The sequence below is a fragment of the Lepidochelys kempii genome, chromosome 6, assembly GCF_965140265.1.
Source record: "Lepidochelys kempii isolate rLepKem1 chromosome 6, rLepKem1.hap2, whole genome shotgun sequence".
NCBI lineage: Eukaryota > Metazoa > Chordata > Testudines > Cheloniidae > Lepidochelys > Lepidochelys kempii.
The window spans coordinates 1,690,066-1,712,981 of NC_133261.1; the positions used below are offsets into that span (position 1 = coordinate 1,690,066).

Sequence of the window (22,916 nt, forward strand, 5' to 3'; positions counted from 1 at the left end):
CACCAACCACTGAGCTATTCGCTAAACCTCTTCAGAACATTGTAAATGTAAAGCTGAAGGTAAATGAAACCACGACTTTCCTCAGCCAGCACAGGAGGAATTTGCTTTTTTGTTTTAGAAAAAGATTAATAAAAATATTGAAAAAATTCTTCTCCTTTTATATATTTTAACCTAGTAGAATTCAGAAGTTTCATACAAAACTATGGTACCTGGAAAGAACATTCAAGTTCACAACCAGCTGCAAAGAGGATACACACAATGCCTACAAGCAGCTAGTAAAATGCCTACAAGTAGACTAGTAAAACTCCCATGCAACATTAAAAGGTTAATGCTCCCTACTCCCTCATACCAGAGAACAAAAATCCCCATAGTTCGCCCAGCTCAACTAAGCTCTGAAGTGATAGCTGACAGGTGTGTCTTAAGCCATTCTTTTCCTTCCCACTGTAATCCAGACTGTGGGAGGATAACTACTGGGACTAACTTCTGAGGGCAGATGTGAATTTTCTGTGCCTTGATGGCTTCCCATCCCGGCTGGAGGCCTCCCTGGAAGGTGTTTTAGTGAAAATCACAGAGCAGGGGCTCACGGTCCAACTGTTGTGTCGATGGTGATGCCCTGTCGATGTGGGCAGCTGCAGCTCTCGCCGTTTCCTGCTGCCCGATGTTGCTACCCACCTCCCTGCACATGTACATCCTGGCTGTAGTGTCCACCCCACTCCCACCCCCAGCCCCACCCTAACAGCTGCTGCTTAGCTCTGCAGCCTCAGTGACGAAAACTTGACTTCGCTGCCAACAACAATATCAGCCCCTGCCCCAACTTCTGGCCCAGATTGGTTAAGTGACACAGATAGCGCTCTCTGGAGGTCTCCAGGAAGATGTCGGCCTCTCGAGTCAGCTCCGCTTCCACCGCCGTCAGCAGGGTCTCCTCCGGCTCCTTCATCTCCTCCCGGCACCGCCCCAGCAGCGACCTGCGCTTCTCCACGAACTGCTCCGCCATTGCACTCGGCGTCACCGTCAGACACTCGCCCATGCGCTGGGACAGGCCGTCCTGTGTGGAGCCGGAGAGGAGGGGGCCCAAGGCTGTTAGAAGGTGGGGGTTGAACCCCGTCTCACCCGTGGACCCTCTGGCTACAGCACAGCAACTTCTCTCCACCCCCCTGACCGAGATCAGAGCCCCATCCCGTGCATGGGTTGGAGTCTCCCATCTCTGCAGCCACCCTGGGAGCTGGAGATATGAACTCCTGTCTCCTGCCCCACAACCCACAACCCATGGGGCTGGCCGGGATGTTTCCCTGGGGTTCCCCGGGCTGGAGCACAGTTTCACCCTGTCTCACCTTCTCCCTCAGAAAGTCAGCGTGGTCTTGGCGGGCTCTGTCCATGACTCTCTGGTTGATGTTGTGACTCTGATAGTGTCTTCGGTAGGTCCCAAGGAAGGTCTCGGCCTCCCGAGTCAACTCCGCCTTTAGCGCCGTCATCAGGGTCTCCTCCGGCTCCTTCATCTCCTTCTGACACCGCTCCAGGAGCGACCTGCGCTGCTCCATGAACTGCTCCGCCATTGCACTCGGCGTCACCGTCAGACACTCGCCCATGCGCTGGGACAGGCCGTCCTGTGTGGAGCCGGAGAGGAGGGGGCCCAAGGCTGTTAGAAGGTGGGGTTGAACCCCGTCTATCCCATGGACCCTCTGGCTACAGCTCAGCAACTTCTCTCCACCCCCCTGACCGAGATCAGAGCCCCCCCCGTGCATGGGTTGGAGTCTCCCATCTCTGCAGCCACCCTGGGAGCTGGAGATATGAACTCCTGTCTCCTGCCCCACAACCCACAACCCACGGGGCTGGCCGGGATGTTTCCCTGGGGTTCCCCGGGCTGGAGCACAGTTTCACCCTGTCTCACCTTCTCCCTCAGAAAGTCAGCGTGGTCTTGGCGGGCTCTGTCCATGACTCTCTGGTTGATGTTGTGACTCTGATAGCGTCTTCGGTAGGTCCCAAGGAAGGTCTCGGCCTCCCGAGTCAACTCCGCCTTTAGCGCCGTCATCAGGGTCTCCTCCGGCTCCTTCATCTCCTTCTGACACCGCTCCAGGAGCGACCTGCGCTGCTCCATGAACTGCTCCGCCATTGCGCTCGGATCCACCGTCAGACAGTCGGCCATGCGCTGGGACAGGCCGTCCTGCGTTGAGCGGGAGAGAAGTGGGAGAGGGGGGACACAAGGCTGTTACAAGGTGTGCGTGTGCGGCCCCATCTCACCCATGGACCCTCTGGCTACAGGAGAGCCACTTCCCCCGAACTCCGTGCCTGAGATCAGGATGCCTGTTGTACTGGGGTTGGGGTCTCCCATCTCTGCAGCCACCTCAGAAGCTGATACGAGGTCCCATCTCCTTCCAAAAAAACATAGGCCATGGGGATGGCTGGGAAGGTTCCCTGGGGTTCCCCTGCATGGGGCCACAACCCCTCTCACTCACCTTCTCCCTCAGAAAGTCAGCGTGGTCTCTGCGGGCTCTGTCCATGGCTCTCTGGTTGGTGGTGTGATGCTGATAGCGCCTTCGGTAGGTCTCCAGGAAAGTCTCGGCCTCCTGAGTCATCTCCGCCTCTAGGGCCATCAGCAGGGTCTCCTTCTCTGGCTCCCTCATCTCCTCCCGGCACCGCCCCAGAAGCCACCTGCGCTGCTCCTCGAACTGCTCTGCCATTGCGCTCGGATCCATCGTCAGACAGTCGACCATGCGCCGGGACAGGCCGTCCTGCGTGGAGCGGGAGAGGAGGGGGAGAGGAGGGGCCCAGGCTGTTAGAAGGGGCGGGTGTGTGACCCTGTCTCACCCATGGACCCCCCAGCTACAGCACAGAAACTTCCCCTCACTCCTGTGACTGAGATCAGGGCTTCCACTGTACATGGGTTGGATTCACCAATCTCCACAAGCACCCTGGGAGCTGGAGATATGAGCTCCCGTCTCCTCCCCAAAGCCCAAAGCCCACGGGGTTGGCCGGGATGTTTCCCTCTGGGGTTCCTCTGGCTGGGGGCGCAGACCCTTCCGCCCCCTGAACTCACCTTCTCCCTCAGAAACACAGCGTGGTCTGTGCGGGCGCTGTCCACGACTCTCTGGTTGTGGAAGGTGATGGCCATCTGTGCCGGGGGGACAAGACCGGGGTGAGCCGCAGTTCATGGGGCCCCGACTCCATTTAGTGGCTGAAGCTTCCACCGCAGCAGCCTCACGTAACAGAGAGATGCCACTAGGTGGCATGGCGGCCGCTTTCGGCGTCTGGTGCCCCTGGTCTCCAATTTGTTCCCTAACGGCAGCCCAGCCTCGGCTCCCTTCCCCGCCCCGACCTGCATTTTGCCCTTGCAGCACTTTCCTCTAGCCAAAGACTTTGCAAACCCCTGTCCCAGCCGGGCTCGGCCTGAGGCTGACGCCCGAGAGCACATCAGTGACGCCGGTTCTCACGGGTCTGGTGGTGTGTGGGGGCTTTTATTGATCATCAGGGGGCAGGTGGTTTGGGTGTGAATCTCAGCTCTTTTTTGCTGGGGGGAGGGGTATTATTCTGGGCTGGGTAAACTCTTGTTGTGGAGGAGCAATTGTTGGTCTGAGACCTGATCAACCCCCCATATTAAACCAGCTTTGGGCGAAACTCAGAGATCTCACCACTAAACGTGAAAAAAAAGAGAATTTTCTGCTGCTGACAAAGTATTGCCTCCCCAGGAATGCCCCTAACGAGAGTTATAACCACCCAGGTTGTAAAGTAGAAACAGCCAGGTGCTGTGAAATTAGGGAGGATAGAGAAGGAGACTCAACAAACATAAAATAAGCTAAAAGAAAAGGAGTACTTGTGGCACCTTAGAGACTAACAAATTTATTTGAGCATAAGCTTTCATGAGCGACTGCTCACGTCATCGGATGCATTCAGTGGAAAATACAGTGGGGAGATTTTATATACACAGAGAACATGAAACAATGGGTGTTACCAGACAGACTGTAATGAGAGTGATCAGGTAAGGTGAGCTATTACCAGCAGGAGAGCGGCGGGGGGCGGGGGGAACCTTTTGTAGTGATAATCAAGGTGGGCCATTTCCAGCAGTTGACAAGAACAGTTGGGGGGAAATAAACAAGGGAAAATAGTTTTATTTTGTGTAATGACACATCCACTCCCAGTCTTTATTCAAGCCTAAGTTAATTGTATCCAGTTTGCAAATTAATTCCAATTCACCAGTCTCTCGTTGGAGTCCGTTTCTGAAGTTTTTTGGTTGAAGAATTGCAACTTTTAGGTTTGTAATTGAGTGACCAAAGAGATTGAAGTGTTCTCCGACTGGTTTTTGAATGTTATAATTCTTGACGTCTGATTTGTGTCCATTTATTCTTTTACGTAGAGACTATCCAGTTTGGCCAACGTACATGGCAGAGGGGCATTGCTGGCACATGATGCCATATATCATATTGGTAGATGTGCAGGTGAACGAGCCTCTGATAGTGTGGCTAATGTGATTAGGCACTATGATGGTGTCCCCTGAATAGATATGTGGACACAGTTGGCAATGGCTTTGTTGCAAGGATAGGTTCCTGGGTTAGTGTTTTTGTTGCGTTGTGTGTGGTTGCTGGTGAGTATTTGCTTCAGGTTGGGGGGCTGCCTGTAAGCAAGGACTGGCCTGTCTCCCAAGATCTGTGAGAGTGAGGGATCATTTTTCAGGATAGGTTGTAGATCCTTGATGACGCGTTGGAGAGGTTTTAGTTGGGGGCTGAAGTAATGGCTAGTAGCGTTCTGTTATTTTCTTTGTTGGGCCTGTCCTTTAGTAGGTAACTTCTGGGTACTCTTCTGGCTCTGTCAATGTGTTTCTTCACTTCAGCAGGTGGGTATTGTAGTTGTAAGAACGCTTGATAGAGATCTTGTAGGTGTTTGTCTCTGTCTGAGGGGTTGGAGCAAATGCGGTTGTATCGCAGAGCTTGGCTGTAGACAATGGATTGTGTGGTGTGGTCTGGGTGAAAGCTGGAGGCATGTAGGTAAGTATAGCAGTCAGTAGGTTTCCGGTATAGGGTGGTGTTTATATGACCATCATAGAATCTTAGAATATCCAGGTTGGAAGGGACCTCAGGAGGTCATCTAGTCCAATCCCCTGCTCAAAGCAGGACCAATCTCCAATTTTTGCCCCGATCCTTAAATGGCCCCCTCAAGGATTGAACTCACAACCCTGGGTTTAGCAGACCAATGCTCAAACCACTGAGCTATCCCTCCCCCCACCTTATTAGCACCGTAGTGTCCAGGAAGTGGATCTCTTGTGTGCACTGGTCCAGGCTGAGGTTGATGGTGGGATGGAAATTGTTGAAATCATGGTGGAATTCCTCAAAGGCTTCTTTTCCATGGGTCCAGATGATGAAGATGTCATCAATGTAGCACAAGTAGAGTAGGGGCATTAGGGGACGAGAGCTGAGGAAGCGTTCTAAATCAGCCATAAAAATGTTGGCATCCTGTGGGGCCATGCGGGTACCCATAGCAGTGCCGCTGATCTGAAGGTATATATTGTCCCCGAATGTGAAATAGTTATGGGTGAGGACAAAGTCACAAAGTTCAGCCACCAGGTTAGCCGTGACATTATTGGGGATAGTGTTCCTGACGGCTTGTCGTCCATCTTTGTTTGGAATGTTGGTGTAGAGGGCTTCTACATCCGTAGTGGCCAGGATGGTGTTTTCAGGAAGATCACCGATGGATTGTAGTTTCCTCAGGAAGTCAGTGGTGTCTCGAAGATAGCTGGGAGTGCTGGTAGCATAGGGCCTGAGGAGGGAGTCTACATAGCCAGACAATCTGCTGTCAGTTTGCCAATGCCTGAGATGATAGGGCGTCCAGGATTTCCAGGTTTATGGATCTTGGGTAGCAGATTAAATACCCCAGGTCGGGGTTCCAGGGGTGTGTCTGTGTGGATTTGATCTTGTGCTTTTTCAGGGAGTTTCTTGAGCAGATGGTGTAGTTTCTTTTGGTAACTCTCAGTGGGATCAGAGGGTAATGGCTTGTAGAAAGTGGTGTTGGAGAGCTGCTGAGCAGCCTCTTGTTCATATTCCGACCTATTCATGATGACAACAGCACCTCCTTTGTCAGCCTTTTTGATTATGATGTCAGAGTTGTTTCTGAGGCTGTGGATGGCATTGTGTTCTGCACGGCTGTGGTTATGGGGCAAGTGATGCTGCTTTTCCACAATTTCAGCCCGTGCACGTCGGCGGAAGCACTCTATGTAGAAGTCCAGTCTGTTGTTTCAACCTTCAGGAGGAGTCCACCTAGAATCCTTCTTTTTGTAGTGTTGGTAGGAAGGTCTCTGTGGGTTAGTATGTTGTTCAGAGGTGTGTTGGAAATATTCCTTGAGACGGAGGCTTCGAAAATAGGATTCTAGGTCACCACAGAACTGTATCATGTTCATGGGGGTGGAGGGACAGAAGGAGAGGCCCCGAGATAGGACAGATTCTTCTGCTGGGCTGAGAGTATAGTTGGATAGGTTAACAATATTGCTGGGTGGGTTAAGGGGACCACTGTTGTGGCCCCTTGTGGCATGTAGTAGTTTAGATAGTTTAGTGTCCTTTTTCTTTTGTAGAGAAGCAAAGTGTGTGTTGTAAATGGCTTGTCTCGTTTTTGTAAAATAAGCTGTGAGCCATGTTTTTATGCTGACCCTCTGCACAGAGAAGGTCACACCTAAGTTACCATTTGGGCATGAAAGAGAAAATGTAAAGAACCTGGGCAGGAAGAAGGACACATAGGTGCCAGGGTGTAATTGGTTAAAAATTCTGTTATTTAGGGGTGTGGGATATTGTGACAGATTTAGTAAATTTGAAAGAGGGAGCTAATTTTACCGATAGATGTAAATGAAAAAACAATGCTCTTTGGGAATCAACTCTGGAGAGCAGTACAACATCAAGCTGCAAAACATCCTACCCCCTGCAAGACCGTGACATGTATGGGCACCGGGAACCCCCCATGAGAGGATCCTGACTCACCATTGATGAAATTTCTCCATATATTGGGAGTGGTGAGCATATAAGAGTTGCTTGGTATATGTATTCTGTGTGTGTTGTTAATAAATGAATGTAAAGAGCACAACTGTGTAAGACTTTCGCTGGGAAAAGGTACCGCAGACCCGTACAGCCCGGAGCCCCGAGGGGAAAGGGTGGGTACTTAAATTGACCCGGTTTCTTCCTGAGCCCCGTGGGTACCAATAGGTTTGCCAGAGGCTGGGAATGGGCAACAGGGGATGGATCACTTGATGATTCCCTGTTCTGTTCATTCCCTCTCGGGCACCTGGCATTGGCCACTGTCGGCAGACGGGACACTGGGCTAGATGGACCTTTGGTCTGACCCAGTGTGGCCGTTCTTATGTTCTTATGTGTCTTACACCCTGAGACCTCAGTAGAGAAAGGGCGAGGGTGCCCTAAATTGACTGGGTCACGCCTTGAACCCTAGCTAGGGTATAGGCGGGGGGGCCCTAAATCGACCGGGGAACACAATGACTCCGGAACAGTCTCTGCTGTGGCACTATTGTGGAGTGGCTATTGCGGAGTAGTCATTCCAGAATGGCTAGGCTGGTCTATCCCCCCTCCCAAGGACATAAACTGCACCCCTCTCACCACAAATTCTCCTCTAGAAGAGGGCCTGGGTAGCACCTGTCCCAGGCGATCTGAGGCTGAAACCCAAGAGCACTTTGCAGTCCGTGCTTATGGGTAAGTCTCCACTGCGATGTAAGGCCAGAGTTAGTAGGAATTGAGTTAGCAGCCCCTGGGGTTGTTAACCTAAGGTTGGAGCATCTACACGCATTTGTAAGCCCAGGTTAGGACTGCAGTCCTGGCACACTCCACCCCAGGAAAAGGAGCAATCAGTGTGGAACCTCAGGCCTGCCTAGAAAGGCTGCAGGGAAGCAGCCAATCAGGGTGTGGCAGGCTCAGTTAAAAGGAGCTGCAGGGGTGAGCTGGGTTGTCGCTGGCTGGGACCAGAAGGGTAAAGAAAGACTAAAAGACTGTGAGACTCCACGGGGAAAGAGACTGGGGAAGGAACCCTGCTCACGCAGGGATAGGTCTGGGAAACTCTGCAGGTGAAGAGGCCTGAGAGAAGACCCTGAGAACTCAGGACAGAGATGGAGAAACTCTCCAGGCAAGGAGGCCTAGAGGAGACCCTGCTCATACAGGGAACAGAGAGAGAACCCAAGAAGGTGATGGGACAGAGTGGGAAGCACCCCAGGAAACGCAGCAGTAGCAACTAGTAATGAAAGCAGCAGGTGGCTGCTACTTGCAGGGTTCCTGAGTTGCGACCTGGAGTAGTGAGCAAGCCTATGGCCCCAGCCGGCCACTGGCGCAGTGGCCAAAGCCCTGAAAAGGGGGCAAGTTTCGTTTTAGAGCCTGAGAAAGGGGCTAGATGCTAGAGTGTAAACAGGCCCAGAGATGAGGCTCAAGCCCCCACAGAGGGCCAGCCGTTTGTTGGACTGTGTTACCCTGAAAGGGGCTCCTTCGTGTATCTCAGACTATGTGTGACTTAGCCGGAGGGCTGAGCCACCCCTGACTAAGGCAACTGCCAACAGGGAGCACCGGGAACAGAAAATGGGAAGAATGCAGGATCGCCCCAGCTGGCAGGAGGCACTCATGAGAGGTGACTATTCCTTCATCACACCAACCCATAGAGGAGAATGGGGCATGTGAGGAGCATGAACAACAGTTCCCAGGAGCCACCTTGGCAGCGTTGCCAAATGGAAACATTTGGGGGGTTTGTGGGCACCTCAATGGTTTCTGCATGAAAAACCAAACCAAAATCGTCACTTTTGGGCCAGCTCTGATAAACTGCTGTTATTCACATGCCGACACACACAGGGCTGGTGTGTCTCCATGCCTGGGGACAGGCGTGTTGATGTTACGGGCCTCATGAACTGGAGATATATCCGTAGACTGGGCAACCCCTCCAGTATTAGTGACATTGCACCCCATATGTTTATGGAAATATGCTTATGAGTGAATATGATGTAACTGGAATATGCTTCATGCAAAAAGGTCTCTTGTAAGGTATCATTACAAAGCTTATAATCTACTGAGTGTGGTCATCCTATTTGTATGAACGTATCATTCTTGTAACTGAAGTTAGAATTATGAAGTTTTACTCTGAAGTCCTATTGTAACTATGCAAAGGGCAGGCCATTAATGGTGGTTTGGAATCTTGATGGCTCCCATTAACTAGGACAATTGGTTGTAAATGGCTCTGTTTACTTGAAAGCCTTCCTGTGTTCCTATAAGTCAGGCCGGGAAGAATGGAGGCTTGAAGTCTCACAGGACACGTGAACATGTCACATGATACTGGAATCCATCTTAAACCTGGTGCTTTTCCATTTAGAAGGAACGGTGGGAACCCAGAGAGACAAAGGATTCCCACCTTGTGCCAAAGATATAAAAGGGGGTGGAATAGAACAAAGGGGGCTGCCAGTCATGAGAAATCCCTAGTTACCACCTGAGCTGGAACTAACGAGAACTGTACCAGGGAAAAGGATTGGTGTCAGACTAGGAAGGAGTCTAGTCTGTGAAAGAAGCTTATTGGAACATCTCTGAGGGTGAGATTTACCTTTATTCAGTTTCTTCATGTATTAGGTTTAGACTTGTGTGTTTTGTTTTATTTTGCTTGGTAACTTACTTTGTTCTGTCTGTTATTACTTAAAACCACTTAAATCCTACTTTTTTTACTTAATAAAATCACTTTTCTTTATTAATGAACCCAGAGTAAGTGATTAATACCTGGGGGAGCAAACAGCTGTGCATACCTCTCTATCAGTGTTATAGAGGGCAGACAATTCATGAGTTTACCCTGTATAAGCTTTATACAGAATAAAACAGATTTATTTGGGGTTTGGATCCCTTTGGGAGCTGGGTGTCTGGGTGCTGGAGATAGGTGACTTGCTGAGCAGTTTTTGGTTAAAGTCTGCAGCTTTGGGGGCATGGACCCAGACCTGGGTCTGTGTTGCAGCAGGCTAGTGTGTCTAGCTCAAGAAGGCAGGGTTCTGGAGGCCCAGGCTGGCAGTGGAAAATGGGCTCAGAGGTAATTCCAGCACGTCAGGTGACAGTCCCAAGGGGGTCTCTGAGACCGAACCAGTCACACCCTCCAGCATCAGCCACCAGCATCAGCATCAGCCACCTTCTAGTCTAGTCAAATTCTTCTACCTTGGAGTCCGAGAACCCGAGACCCTTTCCCAGTCACCTCCAGTAGGATGGCCCCAGTTCCAAGCACCTCACCAGCCCTGGCATGGACGACAGAGGGGAGACACCCTGCGATCAGGTCAGAGGCAGAGACAATACCTGACAGGGAGAGGAGAAGCCGAAGCGATGTTTCTTCATCACATCAGATAAATTCTGAAAAGGAACCAAAAGAAATCACCATGTCACAGACTCCACAAGGCTTAGAAAGGTTGGGAACATGGAGATGGCTCCCCTGGAGCTGAGATGCAGCCACCTCTGGGGTGGGGCAGCTGGGGAATTGGGGGTATTGGGGTCATTACTGACTGCAAGGGGAGAGCATCCCCTTCCTGCTCCCTCCAGCACAGCTGGCCAGTCCTCACCTTTATCTTGGCAGCGAGCTGTGTCCCGGTGAGCATCTCCCGATGCCGGTCTGTCTGGACATGTTGACTGGCCGAGCTCACCAGGGTGGTGACGTAGTCCCTCAGGCTCTCCCGGAAATTCTCACCCATGTCTGCAAAGGGGAGAGAGATGGACAATGGTGGTGGAATATAGGGCCTGTCTGATGCCCCTACTTTCTACCTTCCACATGTAGGCATGATCAGCGCCCCAATCACATTGCTCTGCACATGGCAGGGGGCTTAGAGCCAATGACCAGGGTCCATTACCTCTGAGAGTTCCCTCGCTCCCCATCGTGATCCGCTCGCCAGGAAAGGGCATCAGATAACAGCAGCTGCTGCTTCTCTTCAGTGCTTCCAGGGCCTTGGGGTGTTTGCAAGGGGACCTCGCCTCCAGCTTCTGCCGAGACAGGGGGAATCGTTACATTCACACACAAAAACCTGTGTTAACATTAGCCAGACCTGCCAGGCAGTCAGAGAGGGTCTGGAGGAGCCCGGCCTCGTTTGCGGTAGGAATTGGAAGGGGTGCAGTGAACAAGGCAGGGGACGGCAGGAAGAGAAAGGAGTGAGTCCCAGGGCTCAGCCTCCTCGCACCCCCTACCCCATTCCCAGTCTATCCAGATGCCTTGTCCCACCCTGCTCCTTTCCCTCCTCCTGCTCTGGCTTTTCTCCCCTCCACACTGCAATCAAGCAGCTTCCTCCTCCCGCCACCTGGGCTCACTGAGAGCATGGGAGAGACAGGAGGTCCCCTCTCAGTTCTGGTGCCTGGCCTGGAGCAGCACTTGCAGGGAAAGTCCAGCTTTGCTCCTGCAGCCCGAGGCTGGAGCGTGCTGGGTCGCTCTGTGGGGACGGGGCCATGCTCAGTCTGGGCGGCATGTGGAGCTGGGAGGGGTGGAGCATGGTCTGTGTAGATGGACTCTGCCTATGCCTGACACACTGGCCACCCCACCCCCCACCAAATTTAGAGTCCTTACTCTGCAGCGGGGAGGGCGGGGAGGATAGAGATGTTTAAAAAAAAAAAAGGAACATCAGAATTTTCTTTCAATATTGCCAAACAATTAGTTTTTTTTAGCCTCATTCTCAGAAACAGCTGGAGGGAGCATCCGCGAATTGAGCTGGCGGCAGAGAACAAGCATGGAAAATTTCAGCCCAAACAGTTAAAGTTTGGCAAAGTTATAAGCAACTTTAAAGGGGTCTTATAATGGGATTTGTCACACAACCATTACAAAGGGTGGGGTTACCAGCCCCTGAGAGGGGAAAGGCCCCGTGTCCCATTCCCCAACCCCTGAGCCAGCCAGTCCCCAACACTGGGTCTGGATCACAACTAGGCCCTGGGTCCCATTCCCCATCCCCCCCAAGCCCCACACTCACCTGTCTGACTTGTCTCAGATGCTGCTCCCCACCCTGGGCTCCAAGGACCCGGGAGCTGCTCCAGTCCCGCACCAGTAGGTCCAGGTGCTGCAGGGGAGACAGAAGGGGAGTTGAGGGTGGGGGGACACTGGGACGTGGAGAAGGACAGTGTCTGCTGGGGAAACCTCAACCCCTCAGGAGTGGGGCTGGGGTGCAAGGGGCAGGAGCATGCTGTGGAGTGGAGGAGGGGTGCAGTGTGGGGATACATGGGGCAGAGCAGGTGATGGGGGAAAAGCCGTCTCACCTGAATGGGCTCCAGTCCATAGGCCTCTCCCACCACTTCGGCCACCTGCACAAACATCTGCAGAGAGAAAAGAGGGGCGGGGTGAGTCTGGGACCTGGGAGGTGTTTAGTTTGGGGGGAAATGATCCTGCCTGTGGACAGAAAGGGGCCTGATCACCCCCCACCCCCACACCTGAGCTTCTTCCTCTGCCCAGGGCAGAGAGCGAGGCCCAGCGAGCGCAAAATAAAATGTGAGATGGACAGAGACGATTTCAGTGGGTCAGAGAGAAAGAAGCTGCACCCGGCCATGGGAGTGAGAGGGAGGCTGTGGGACATGAGGGTCTGGCACGGGCGGGGAGGACTGTCAATGCACAACCCCTCCTCTATCCGGTTTCAGGGCTTTCTCCTTCTCTCAAGGTGCTCCATGGAGGTGAGGGAGGAATGCGGGGGGGAGTCAGTGGTCGAAATTTGGGGTCCTTTTACAAAGGGGTTCCACTCCACAAACACCCCATTGCCTAGGGCTGATGGACGCTTCCAACTTCCTTTGCACAGCCCCAGGGGTCAAACCACGGCTCTGCTCACGCCTTGAACAATGTCAGCACGTAGCATTTCCCTGAGCTCTGACTAGGCCTCCATATCTCTGCGTGAACCAGTTTTTTGCCAATGACAGAACCCGGGGCAGCGAGGACAGATAAAACCCTCCCAAGCCAACCCCTCCCCTGAACAGAGAATCCCCCCAGGGCTCAGTACAGGGGCAGGACACGCCATATACCACAGGTGGCAGTGATGTTGCTAAGGGTGCGACTGACAGAGGCTCGACCCAGCGGGGCTGGGGCTGGGTAAGAGGCTGGAGAGAAAAGAAAAGCAGTGCAGGGGGACAGAGCGACCGCCCCAGGACCTGGCCCCAGCAGCTTCCCACCAATGGCAGAGCTGGGCTGGAGGGGAGGGAGGGGTCCTAACTTTGGCCCAGTGGCCCACGCCGGATACCTGGGAGCAGAGAGCCAGGCTGGGCCGTGTGGTGACAGTGCTGACTCCAGAGGCCCACGTCACCGTGGGAGAGTCGGTTTCTCTCTCTGGGCCTCAGTTTCCCCACAGGAGCTATGGGGAGGGATAATAACGCTGTGGGCATAAGGGGAGAACCTGGCCCGGCCACGTTCTGCACTGCCCGGCCTCACCTCCAGGTATTCGAGATCCGGGTCCTTCACCCGACAGCCAGTGTTCAGTATCTGCAGATAATCACGAGACAGACAGAGCTACAGCAACGAGCAGGGACGGCCGCCCCAGGCCCCTTCCCAGCCACGTCACCCGCTCCCTGCAGCACAGCGCCCCCTAGCGCCTCACTGGGGCATTGGGGCCGGCCCTGACCCCCAGGGGAGAGCACCCCCCACTGAGCCTCCACCCTGCTCCCTGCAGCACAGCACCCCCCGGGGAGCCCCCCAACCTGGTAGGAGCTGAGCAGCATGGAAAAGGCGGAGAGTTTGATGCTGGTCTCCTTGTTGCTCTCAATGTCCATGGAGCCCTCGGTGTCGACCAGCAGCACGGCCACCTGGGGGGGCCAAGAGTGAGAGCCCCAGGTCAGCTCCCGGCTTTGTTCAGCCACCCACGGCCCCTCTGCCCCCAGAGCCTGCCCCCTGCTCAGGCCCCATGGCCCCTGGCATCTCCTTCTCAACTTCCCCAGAAGTCCCCCAGGGTTAGCTCCTTACTTCTGTCTCTTCTCCATTCCCCCCTGTTCTCTCTCCACCTGGTTCCCTTCTCCCAGCCCCCGCATGGCCTCCTCCCCCTTCCCTGTGCACCCCCAATGCCCCCACTTACTTTCCCCGCCTTGGCCGGGACCCAGAAGGGCTGACTCCACGCCCACACCCCGTTGGTGACTCGCTCCTCGTCCGCACGCCACTCGAACCCCTCCAGGGGCTCATCCTCCCGGCCCATCCATGACCCGTCCCTCGCGTCCTGCTGGGAGGGAACATGGTGGGGGAGAGGTCAGTGCAGCGTGGGGGAGGAGAGTGACTGATACCCCCCTCCTACCCTGGGCTGCAAACCCTGGGAGGGGGGCAGGGGTTAATTGTGCTAGTGTGGGGCAGGGAGGAATACGTGGTGACGGGTGTGATCGTAATCTGATAGACAAACAGACCCACGGCTGTCTAGACGAGAGAGAGACACGCTGTGTTCCAGACAGGCCGACAGACGCGTTAGGGTCCAGCCATGGCCCGAGCTAACTGGACATGGTGGGGGGCGGGCTGCTCACAACCACGTGTGCAGCTCTGAGCCTGCCAGCAGGGGGCAGGATAGGGCCGCTCACACCCACAGCTCACTCCTGCCCCGTTCACACTCACCGGGCTCCGGAGGCGGCGCAGCAGGTAGTTCAGAAGAAAGGATTTGCCCCGGCGCTGCTCCCCGATGATGGACACCAGGCAGACGGGGGCATCCCCCACCCCACCCTGCTCCAGGCAGCGGCTCAGGGCCTCCTCATCCAGGATCAGGTTCTCTTCCTCGTCCAGACGCACCAGCTGCACCGGGTGCCCCGGCTCCGGCTGAGCCCCCGGCCCCTGCTGCAGGGAGAGAGCAGGGTCAGACCTGGGACCCCGCCCTCCAAGAGAGACTGTCCCATGGCCCCCTGATAAGAGCCCCATGCTCCATTCCCACCCCCTTGAGCTAGCCAGTCCCCTGCACCAAAGCCCCGTGACCCTTCCCAAGCCCCAACCCAGTCAGTGCCCGAGATCAGAGCCCCGGTCCCCATTCCCACCCCCCCAAACCAGTCAGTCCCCCTGCCCTGGGGCTGCATCAGAGCCAGAACTCTCTGGAGGGGAAATGCCCCTAGATTCTTGCTGGAACACATCAAGGGAGACTGTGCCAGGCTAGGGAAGACATATAAAGAAATGGAGGCTAAAGTGATCTTCAGTGGGATGCTACCTGTCCCTGGAGGAGGAGAGCGAAGCCTAGACAAGATGCCGATAATCAACAGATGGCTCAGGCACTGGGACTAACGAGGGCTTGGGGATGTTCAACCACTGGGAGGCGTTCACAGACAGATGACTGGTTATGGGACGAATGCCACCTGCGTGGGGAGGGAGATAGACTTCTGGGGTGGAGGTTGGGACAGCTGAGGAAAAGGGCTTTAAACTAGGAACCCTGGGAGATGCTCATGGAACCTCCAGGCCTGATTCTCACACTGAGCGGGAGGCAAATCAAGTAGGAGAGGGCGCAGCAATGGAGAAAGGAACGACAGAGAGAAGGAGAACGCATGAGAAGAAGATCAATAGTGCCAAGAGCACCTACACTAACAGTCAGGTGGCCGATACTGGCAGTAAAATGACTGTACCTACCCGCGTGAGAAATCTGAGCAAAGCCAAGCAGAATCAGCAAGATGTCTGCTCAGCAATGCCAGGAGCCTGGGTGACAAAATGGAGGAAGTAGAACTATGGGTGCGGGACGGGAAAACAGATATTATCGGGTGAGCAGAACCATGGGGCAGTAGCAGCCATGGCTGGATTACAGGAAAGAAAGAAGAAAGGCAGAGGTGGTGGAGTAGCATTGTCTGCTCATGACGAGGTGGAGTGGAAAGAAACGAGAAGGGATGGAATGGATAAAACAGAATCAGTTTGTGTCAAAATCACTGTGGGGAAGAAAGCTACCAGAGGCCCCCAGGGACAGTGCTTCGGGTCTGCTACAGACCCCCAGAATCTGGTTTGGGGGTGGATAGAAACCCCATGGATAGTTTGAATGAAATAAATACCACTGGGAATTGTGTGATTATGGGAGACTTTCGTTTTCCAGACAGAGATTGGGGGAGAAGAGCTACTAATAATGGTAGGGCTTGGATATTTTTGTATGTGACGGCTGACAGATTTCTTCACCAAGTAGTCACCGAAGCAACAAGAAGTGAGATCAGTTTAGATTTAGTATTGGTAAGTAGCGAGGACCGCACTGAAGAACTGGCTGTAAAGGATAGCCGTGGTTCGAGTGACCATGAGCTATTCAGGTTAAATTAAATGGAAGGATAAAGGAAATCAGGTTGGCAGCCAGGGGTCCTGGATTTCAAAAGGCCAAACTGTAAAACATTAAGGGAATTAGGGAAGTGGATGGCCTGCAAACCTCAAGGATCTGGATGTGGAAGAGGCTTGGAATTACTTTAAGTCAAAATTGCAGAAACTCTCTGGAGTCTGCATCCAGAAAAAGGGTTGCCGACCAAACTGGATGAACCAGGATCTCAAAGAGAAATTAAGAGAAAGCAGAAAGCCTACGAGGAATGGAAGATGGGATGGATCAGCAAGGAAAGCTGCCTTCTGGAGGTCAGAAAGTGGAGAGAAAACTGAGAACTGCCAAAGGCCTAGCAGAATTAGACCGTGCAAAGGGAATTGAAACAAACACTAAAAGGTTAATTAGCCTTATAAATAAAAAGAAAACAAGGAAAGAAGAAGTGGGACCACTAAGCACTGAGGGTGGGGTGGAGATTACAGATATAGGTGTAAGCAGAGGTTGAATGAGGTCTCCCCTGACATCGGGTGGTGAGCTGTGGAAAAGGACTTCAGGAGCTGATCTCCTTTGGATGGGCACACCCACCCTGCCTAGGTGCTCAGCATGATGGGATTGCTTGCCCAAATGGTCACCTTTGGCTGGTGTTGGATCCCCAGTCTCCTTGTCATTGGGGCATGAAGGGCAGCAGAACTGTACCTGGCCGACCCCGATGGAACACACACACACTCACACTCATACTCACACACACATGTATGTGTGTTGTGGGCCTTGCCTAAGGGTCCCAAACACCACTTGTCCCTTCCTCTCTCCACTGTGTAATAACAGAGCTAAGTGAGACTCAGTTGAGAGTCTTGTTACAGGCTGCAGAGCTGAAATCGCTGATACCTAGGTCAATGTATTAGATCTGCTTTGGGACAGTGTCTCTGATGCAAGACCCTGCCCAGTGTGCCCCAGCCGTCAGGCTCCCCCACGAACAGCTGAAATCACTGAGAGCTGTGTGAAGTGGGGGGCCCAGAAGTCAGCTTGATGTGGCCAGCAGGGCGGCTGGCGGAGAGGGGTGGCAAGCGGCCAGCAGGGCGGCTGGAAGAGAGGGCCAGAGAGCAGAGCCCCACAGGGAGGCACGGCAATTGGCCATAGGGGTGACAAGCGAGTGCCCGAGCCGCGGAGCGAGTAATGTGCCTCCTTCTCTCCCCCGTCCCGTTTTCACCTAGGGTGGGAGGTGAACCCTGCAGATGCACCTGTGAACTCTGGGGCTGCACTGGCCAAGGACAGCAACTGTGAATGGGGTGCAGAGAAGGGACGGGCACGTTAAAGGGAATTTTGGGTTGCTGGCTTAAGACCCTGCAGGAAAAGGGCACTGCCCAACCTACTTGGGGGTGGGTCTTTTGCTCATGGTGTATGTTTATGAACCCTGTTTGTGGTGTTTTCCCAAATTAATGCCGAGGTACTTCCCTCCTTTTATTCAAAGTTTCTTTTCTACACTCAGACTCTGTGCTTGCAAGTGGGGAAGTTTTGCCTCTGAGAGGCTCCCAAGGGTGGTGTGTAAATTTCTCAGGTCACTGGGTGGGGGCTCGTGCCAGTTCTGTGTTGTATTGTTGAAAAGAAACCCCGAGATATTGAACCCGGCCCTGGTTGCTGCTGGCTCCACCTGGAAGAAGGGTTACATGGGTTTGGCCCAACAGCTAAACAAATATCTTGCCTCCGATTTTAATAAGCTTATAGAGATGCTTGTGGCAAGATGGCTAATGAGAACAAGAATACGGGAGTAGAAATTGTCACTGAATTGGCTGAAATGGAAGCCAAATTCAAACAGCTTAATGGGACCAAACTGGGGGGTCAGGACCATCTCCACCAAAGAATATTAAAGAAACTGGCACACAAAATTGCAAGCCCAATAGCAAGGATTTGTAATTAATCTGTAAAAGTCAGGGCTTGTATCCCATGATGGGAGAATGGCTAATATAGTACATATATTTAAGAAGGGAGAAAAGAAGTGATCCAGGAAACCACAGGTCCATGAGTTTGACCTCAATTGTATGCACGGTCTTGGACGAAGGTTTGAAAGAGACAGGAGTTAAGGACATAGAGATAAATGGTAATTGGCATAAAATACATTCTGGCTTTCCAAAAGGTAGATCATGCCAAACCAACCTGATCTCTTGCCTTGAGAAGATAACTGATTTTCTAGACAAAGGAAACGCAGTTGATCTAATCTGCCTGGATTTCAGTAAGGCATTTGATACAGTGCCACATGGAAAATTAAATTGGAGAAGATGGGAATTAAGATGAGAATCGAAAGGTGGGTAAGGAGAGGTTAAAAGGGAGACGACAATGGGTCAAACTGAACGGTGAACTGTCAGGCTGGTGGGAGGTTACTAGTGGAGTTCCTCGGGGATCGGTCTTGGGAGCAATCTTATTAACATTTTCATTAATGACCTAGGCACAAAGGGTGGGAGTGTGCTGATCAAATTTTGGGATGACCCACAGCTGGGAGGTATTGCCAGTACGGAGGAGGACCGGAATATCGTACAGACGATCTGGACAACCTTGAAACTGGAATAATAAAAATGGGATGAAATTGAATAGTGAAAAGTGCAAGGTCATGCATTTTGGGACTAACAACAAGAATTTGTGCTACAAGGTGGGGACATCTCAGTTGGAAGCGACAGAGGAGGAGAAAGACCTGGGTTTATTGGCTGATGACTGGATGACTATGAGCCGCCAATGGGATGTGGCCGTGAAAAAGGCTGATGCAACCCTAGGATGTACCAGGTGAGGTACTGTATTTCCATCAGAGACAGGAAGTGTTATTGCCATGATACAAGGCACTGGTGAGCCCCCATCTGGAGCAGAGTGTGCAGTTCTGGTCTCCCACGTTTAAGAAAGATGAATTCAAACTGGAACAGGTAGAGAGAAGGGCTACTAGGATCATTCAACGACTGGAAAACCTGCCTTAGAAGAGGAGACTCAAAGAGCTCGGCTTGTTTAGCCGAACCAAAAGAAAGCTGAGGGGAGCTATGATTGCACTCTAGAAACACAACAGAGGGATAAATACCAGGGAGGGAGGGGAGTGATTTAAGTTAAGCACCAACCTTGACACAAGAACAAATGGCTATAAATTGGCCAGCAACAAGTTTAGCCTTGAAATTAGACAACAGTTTCCAACCATCGGAGGAGTGAAGTTCTGGAACAGCCTCCCAAGGGGAACAAAAAACCTAACTGGATTCAAGACTGAGCGTGACAAGTTTATGGAGGGGATGGTATGATGAGGTTGTCTACAAAGGCATATGGCTCATGTGTGAAGGCTCGTACCAAATATCCCCAAGGGCCAGTGATGGGACACTAGATGGGGAGGGCTCTGAGTTACTATAAGCAATTCTTTCCCAGGTGTCGGGCTGGTGGGTCTCACCCACATGCTCAGGGTCTAGCTGATCGTCATATTTGGGGTTGGGAAGGAATTTGCCCACAGGTCGGATTGGCAGAGACCTGGGGTGCGGGGGTTGCCTTCCCCTGCAGCACGGGGCACGGGTTACTTGCAGGTTTGAACTAGAGTAAATGGTGGAGTCTCTGTAACTTGGATTCTTTCGATCATGATTTGAGGACATCAGTAATTCAGCCAGAGGTTCGGGGTCTATTATAGGAGCGGGTAGATGAGGTTCTGTGGCCTGCAATGTACAGGAGTTCAGACTAGGTGATCATGATGGTCCCTTCTGGCCTACCAGTCTATGAGTCTGTGTGTCCCATTCCTCACCCTTCTGAGACAGCCAGTCCACACCCTGGGCCCAGATCAGGGCTGGTGCCCTCTAAAGGGGAAAGGCCTGGTGTCCCATCCCCTGCCCCCATGAGTCAGCCAGTCCCTGCCCTGCGGATGGATTGGGCCCAGCATCCCCTACAAGAGAAAGCTCCTTTTCCCCTTATCCGGCCTGTCTGGTCTCACCAACTCAGTCTCTTCCTGCAGAGGCTTCGCGATTTTCTCCGCTAGGTTTTTGACGTGTGTGTCTGGGATCATCCTATCCCCGGAGCAGGGAGCCCGGCAGTCCGGGCAGCGGTGCTCTTGGGCTGAGATCTGGCTCCAGTGAGTCGAGAGGCAGCCCCGGCAGAAGTTGTGGCCGCACTCGATGGAGAGGGGGTCTTTCAAGACGTCCAAGCAGATGGAGCAGGTGACGTCCTCCCGGAGTTGTTCCATCCCCCTGATCCCGCAGGCCTGGGGAGATCCACTGGGTCAAGAGCTAGCACATGGGAACATCGGGGCTAAGATGCTACCGCAGAGGGGCTGGGAGCCAGGACTCCTGGGCTCTACTGTTAGTTTTCACCACTTGGCTGGGTAAGTTTCCAATCACGGTTGTGCGCTGGCCACTCCCATTTTGGGGCAGGGCTGGCAAGTGCCTCTCTGCTCATGGGGTTTTGGGTTACCTGGAGCCCGGGAGTGCAGCCCTGTCCCCCTCCCAGCTCTGCAAATGCCCCTCACTCCCAACCCATAACCCCCTACTATCCCAGCCCTGCCCCCTTCTCTGCCGGTGCCCCTCACTCCCGACCCACAGCCGCCTGCTAGCCCAGCCCTGGGCTCCCCCCAACCTCTGCCGGTGCCCCTCACTCCCGACCCACAGCCCCCTGCTAGCTCAGCCCCGGGCTCCCCCCAACCTCTGCCGGTGCCCCTCACTCCCGACCCACAGCCCCCTGCTAGCTCAGCCCTGGGCTCCCCCCAACCTCTGCCGGTGCCCCTCACTCCTGACCCACAGCCCCCTGCTAGCCCAGCCCTGGGCTCCCCCCAACCTCTGCCGGTGCCCGTCACTCCCGACCCACAGCCCCCTGCTAGCTCAGCCCCGGGCTCCCCCCAACCTCTGCCGGTGCCCGTCACTCCCGACCCACAGCCCCCTGCTAGCCCAGCCCTGGGCTCCCCCCAACCTCTGCCGGTGCCCCTCACTCCCGACCCACAGCCCCCTGCTAGCCAGCCCTGGGCTCCCCCCAACCTCTGCCGGTGCCCCTCACTCCCGACCCACAGCCCCCTGCTAGCCCAGCCCTGGGCTCCCCCCAACCTCTGCCGGTGCCCCTCACTCCTGACCCACAGCCCCCTGCTAGCCCAGCCCCGGGCTCCCCCCAACCTCTGCCGGTGCCCCTCACTCCCGACCCACGGCCCCTGCTAGCCCAGCCCTGGGCTCCCCCCAACCTCTGCCGGTGCCCCTCACTCCTGACCCACAGCCCCCCGCTAGCCCAGCCCCGGGCTCCCCCCAACCTCTGCCGGTGCCCCTCACTCCTGACCCACAGCCCCCCGCTAGCCCAGCCCCGGGCTCCCCCCAACCTCTGCCGGTGCCCCTCACTCCTGACCCACAGCCCCCCGCTAGCCCAGCCCTGGGCTCCCCCCAACCTCTGCCGGTGCCCCTCACTCCCGACCCACGGCCCCCCGCTAGCTCAGCCCTGGGCTCCCCCCAACCTCTGCCGGTGCCCCTCACTCCCGACCCACGGCCCCCCGCTAGCCCAGCCCCGGGCTCCCCCCAACCTCTGCCGGTGCCCCTCACTCCTGACCCACAGCCCCCTGCTAGCTCAGCCCCGGGCTCCCCCCAACCTCTGCCGGTGCCCGTCACTCCCGACCCACGGCCCCCCGCTAGCCCAGCCCCGGGCTCCCCCCAACCTCTGCCGGTGCCCCTCACTCCTGACCCACAGCCCCCCGCTAGCCCAGCCCCGGGCTCCCCCCAACCTCTGCCGGTGCCCCTCACTCCCGACCCACAGCCCCCCGCTAGCCCAGCCCTGGGCTCCCCCCAACCTCTGCCGGTGCCCGTCACTCCCGACCCACAGCCCCCCGCTAGCCCAGCCCCGGGCTCCCCCCAACCTCTGCCGGTGCCCCTCACTCCTGACCCACAGCCCCCTGCCAGCCCAGCCCTGGGCTCCCCCCAACCTCTGCCGGTGCCCGTCACTCCCGACCCACAGCCCCCCGCTAGCCCAGCCCCGGGCTCCCCCCAACCTCTGCCGGTGCCCCTCACTCCTGACCCACAGCCCCCCGCTAGCCCAGCCCCGGGCTCCCCCCAACCTCTGCCGGTGCCCCTCACTCCCGACCCACGGCCCCCCGCTAGCCCAGCCCTGGGCTCCCCCCAACCTCTGCCGGTGCCCGTCACTCCCGACCCACAGCCCCCCGCTAGCCCAGCCCCGGGCTCCCCCCAACCTCTGCCGGTGCCCCTCACTCCCGACCCACGGCCCCCTGCTAGCCCAGCCCTGGGCTCCCCCCAACCTCTGCCGGTGCCCGTCACTCCCGACCCACGGCCCCCCGCTAGCTCAGCCCTGGGCTCCCCCCAACCTCTGCCGGTGCCCCTCACTCCTGACCCACAGCCCCCTGCCAGCCCAGCCCCGGGCTCCCCCCAACCTCTGCCGGTGCCCCTCACTCCTGACCCACAGCCCCCTGCTAGCTCAGCCCTGGGCTCCCCCCAACCTCTGCCGGTGCCCGTCACTCCCGACCCACGGCCCCCCGCTAGCCCAGCCCCGGGCTCCCCCCAACCTCTGCCGGTGCCCCTCACTCCCGACCCACGGCCCCCCGCTAGCCCAGCCCCGGGCTCCCCCCAACCTCTGCCGGTGCCCCTCACTCCCGACCCACAGCCCCCCGCTAGCCCAGCCCTGGGCTCCCCCCAACCTCTGCCGGTGCCCGTCACTCCCGACCCACAGCCCCCCGCTAGCCCAGCCCCGGGCTCCCCCCAACCTCTGCCGGTGCCCCTCACTCCTGACCCACAGCCCCCTGCTAGCCCAGCCCTGGGCTCCCCCCAACCTCTGC

The 22,916-nt window shown here is 55.3% G+C and overlaps 1 protein-coding gene across 1 annotated transcript; it reads right to left on the bottom strand.

The window, feature by feature from the left end:
* Positions 1-760: 760 nt before the first annotated feature.
* LOC140912225 (RING finger protein 112-like) lies at positions 761-20,345 on the bottom strand. The gene is made up of 15 exons (XM_073346356.1): positions 20,097-20,345; positions 14,518-14,733; positions 13,997-14,134; positions 13,626-13,730; positions 13,360-13,410; positions 12,207-12,263; positions 11,924-12,010; positions 10,823-10,952; positions 10,538-10,668; positions 10,278-10,331; positions 3,035-3,109; positions 2,454-2,729; positions 1,889-2,161; positions 1,332-1,604; positions 761-1,045 (listed from the first exon to the last, which is right to left on the bottom strand). Exons 1-15 carry the CDS (start codon positions 20,343-20,345, stop codon positions 761-763), a joined length of 2,400 nt encoding a protein of 799 aa, XP_073202457.1.
* Positions 20,346-22,916: the final 2,571 nt, after the last annotated feature.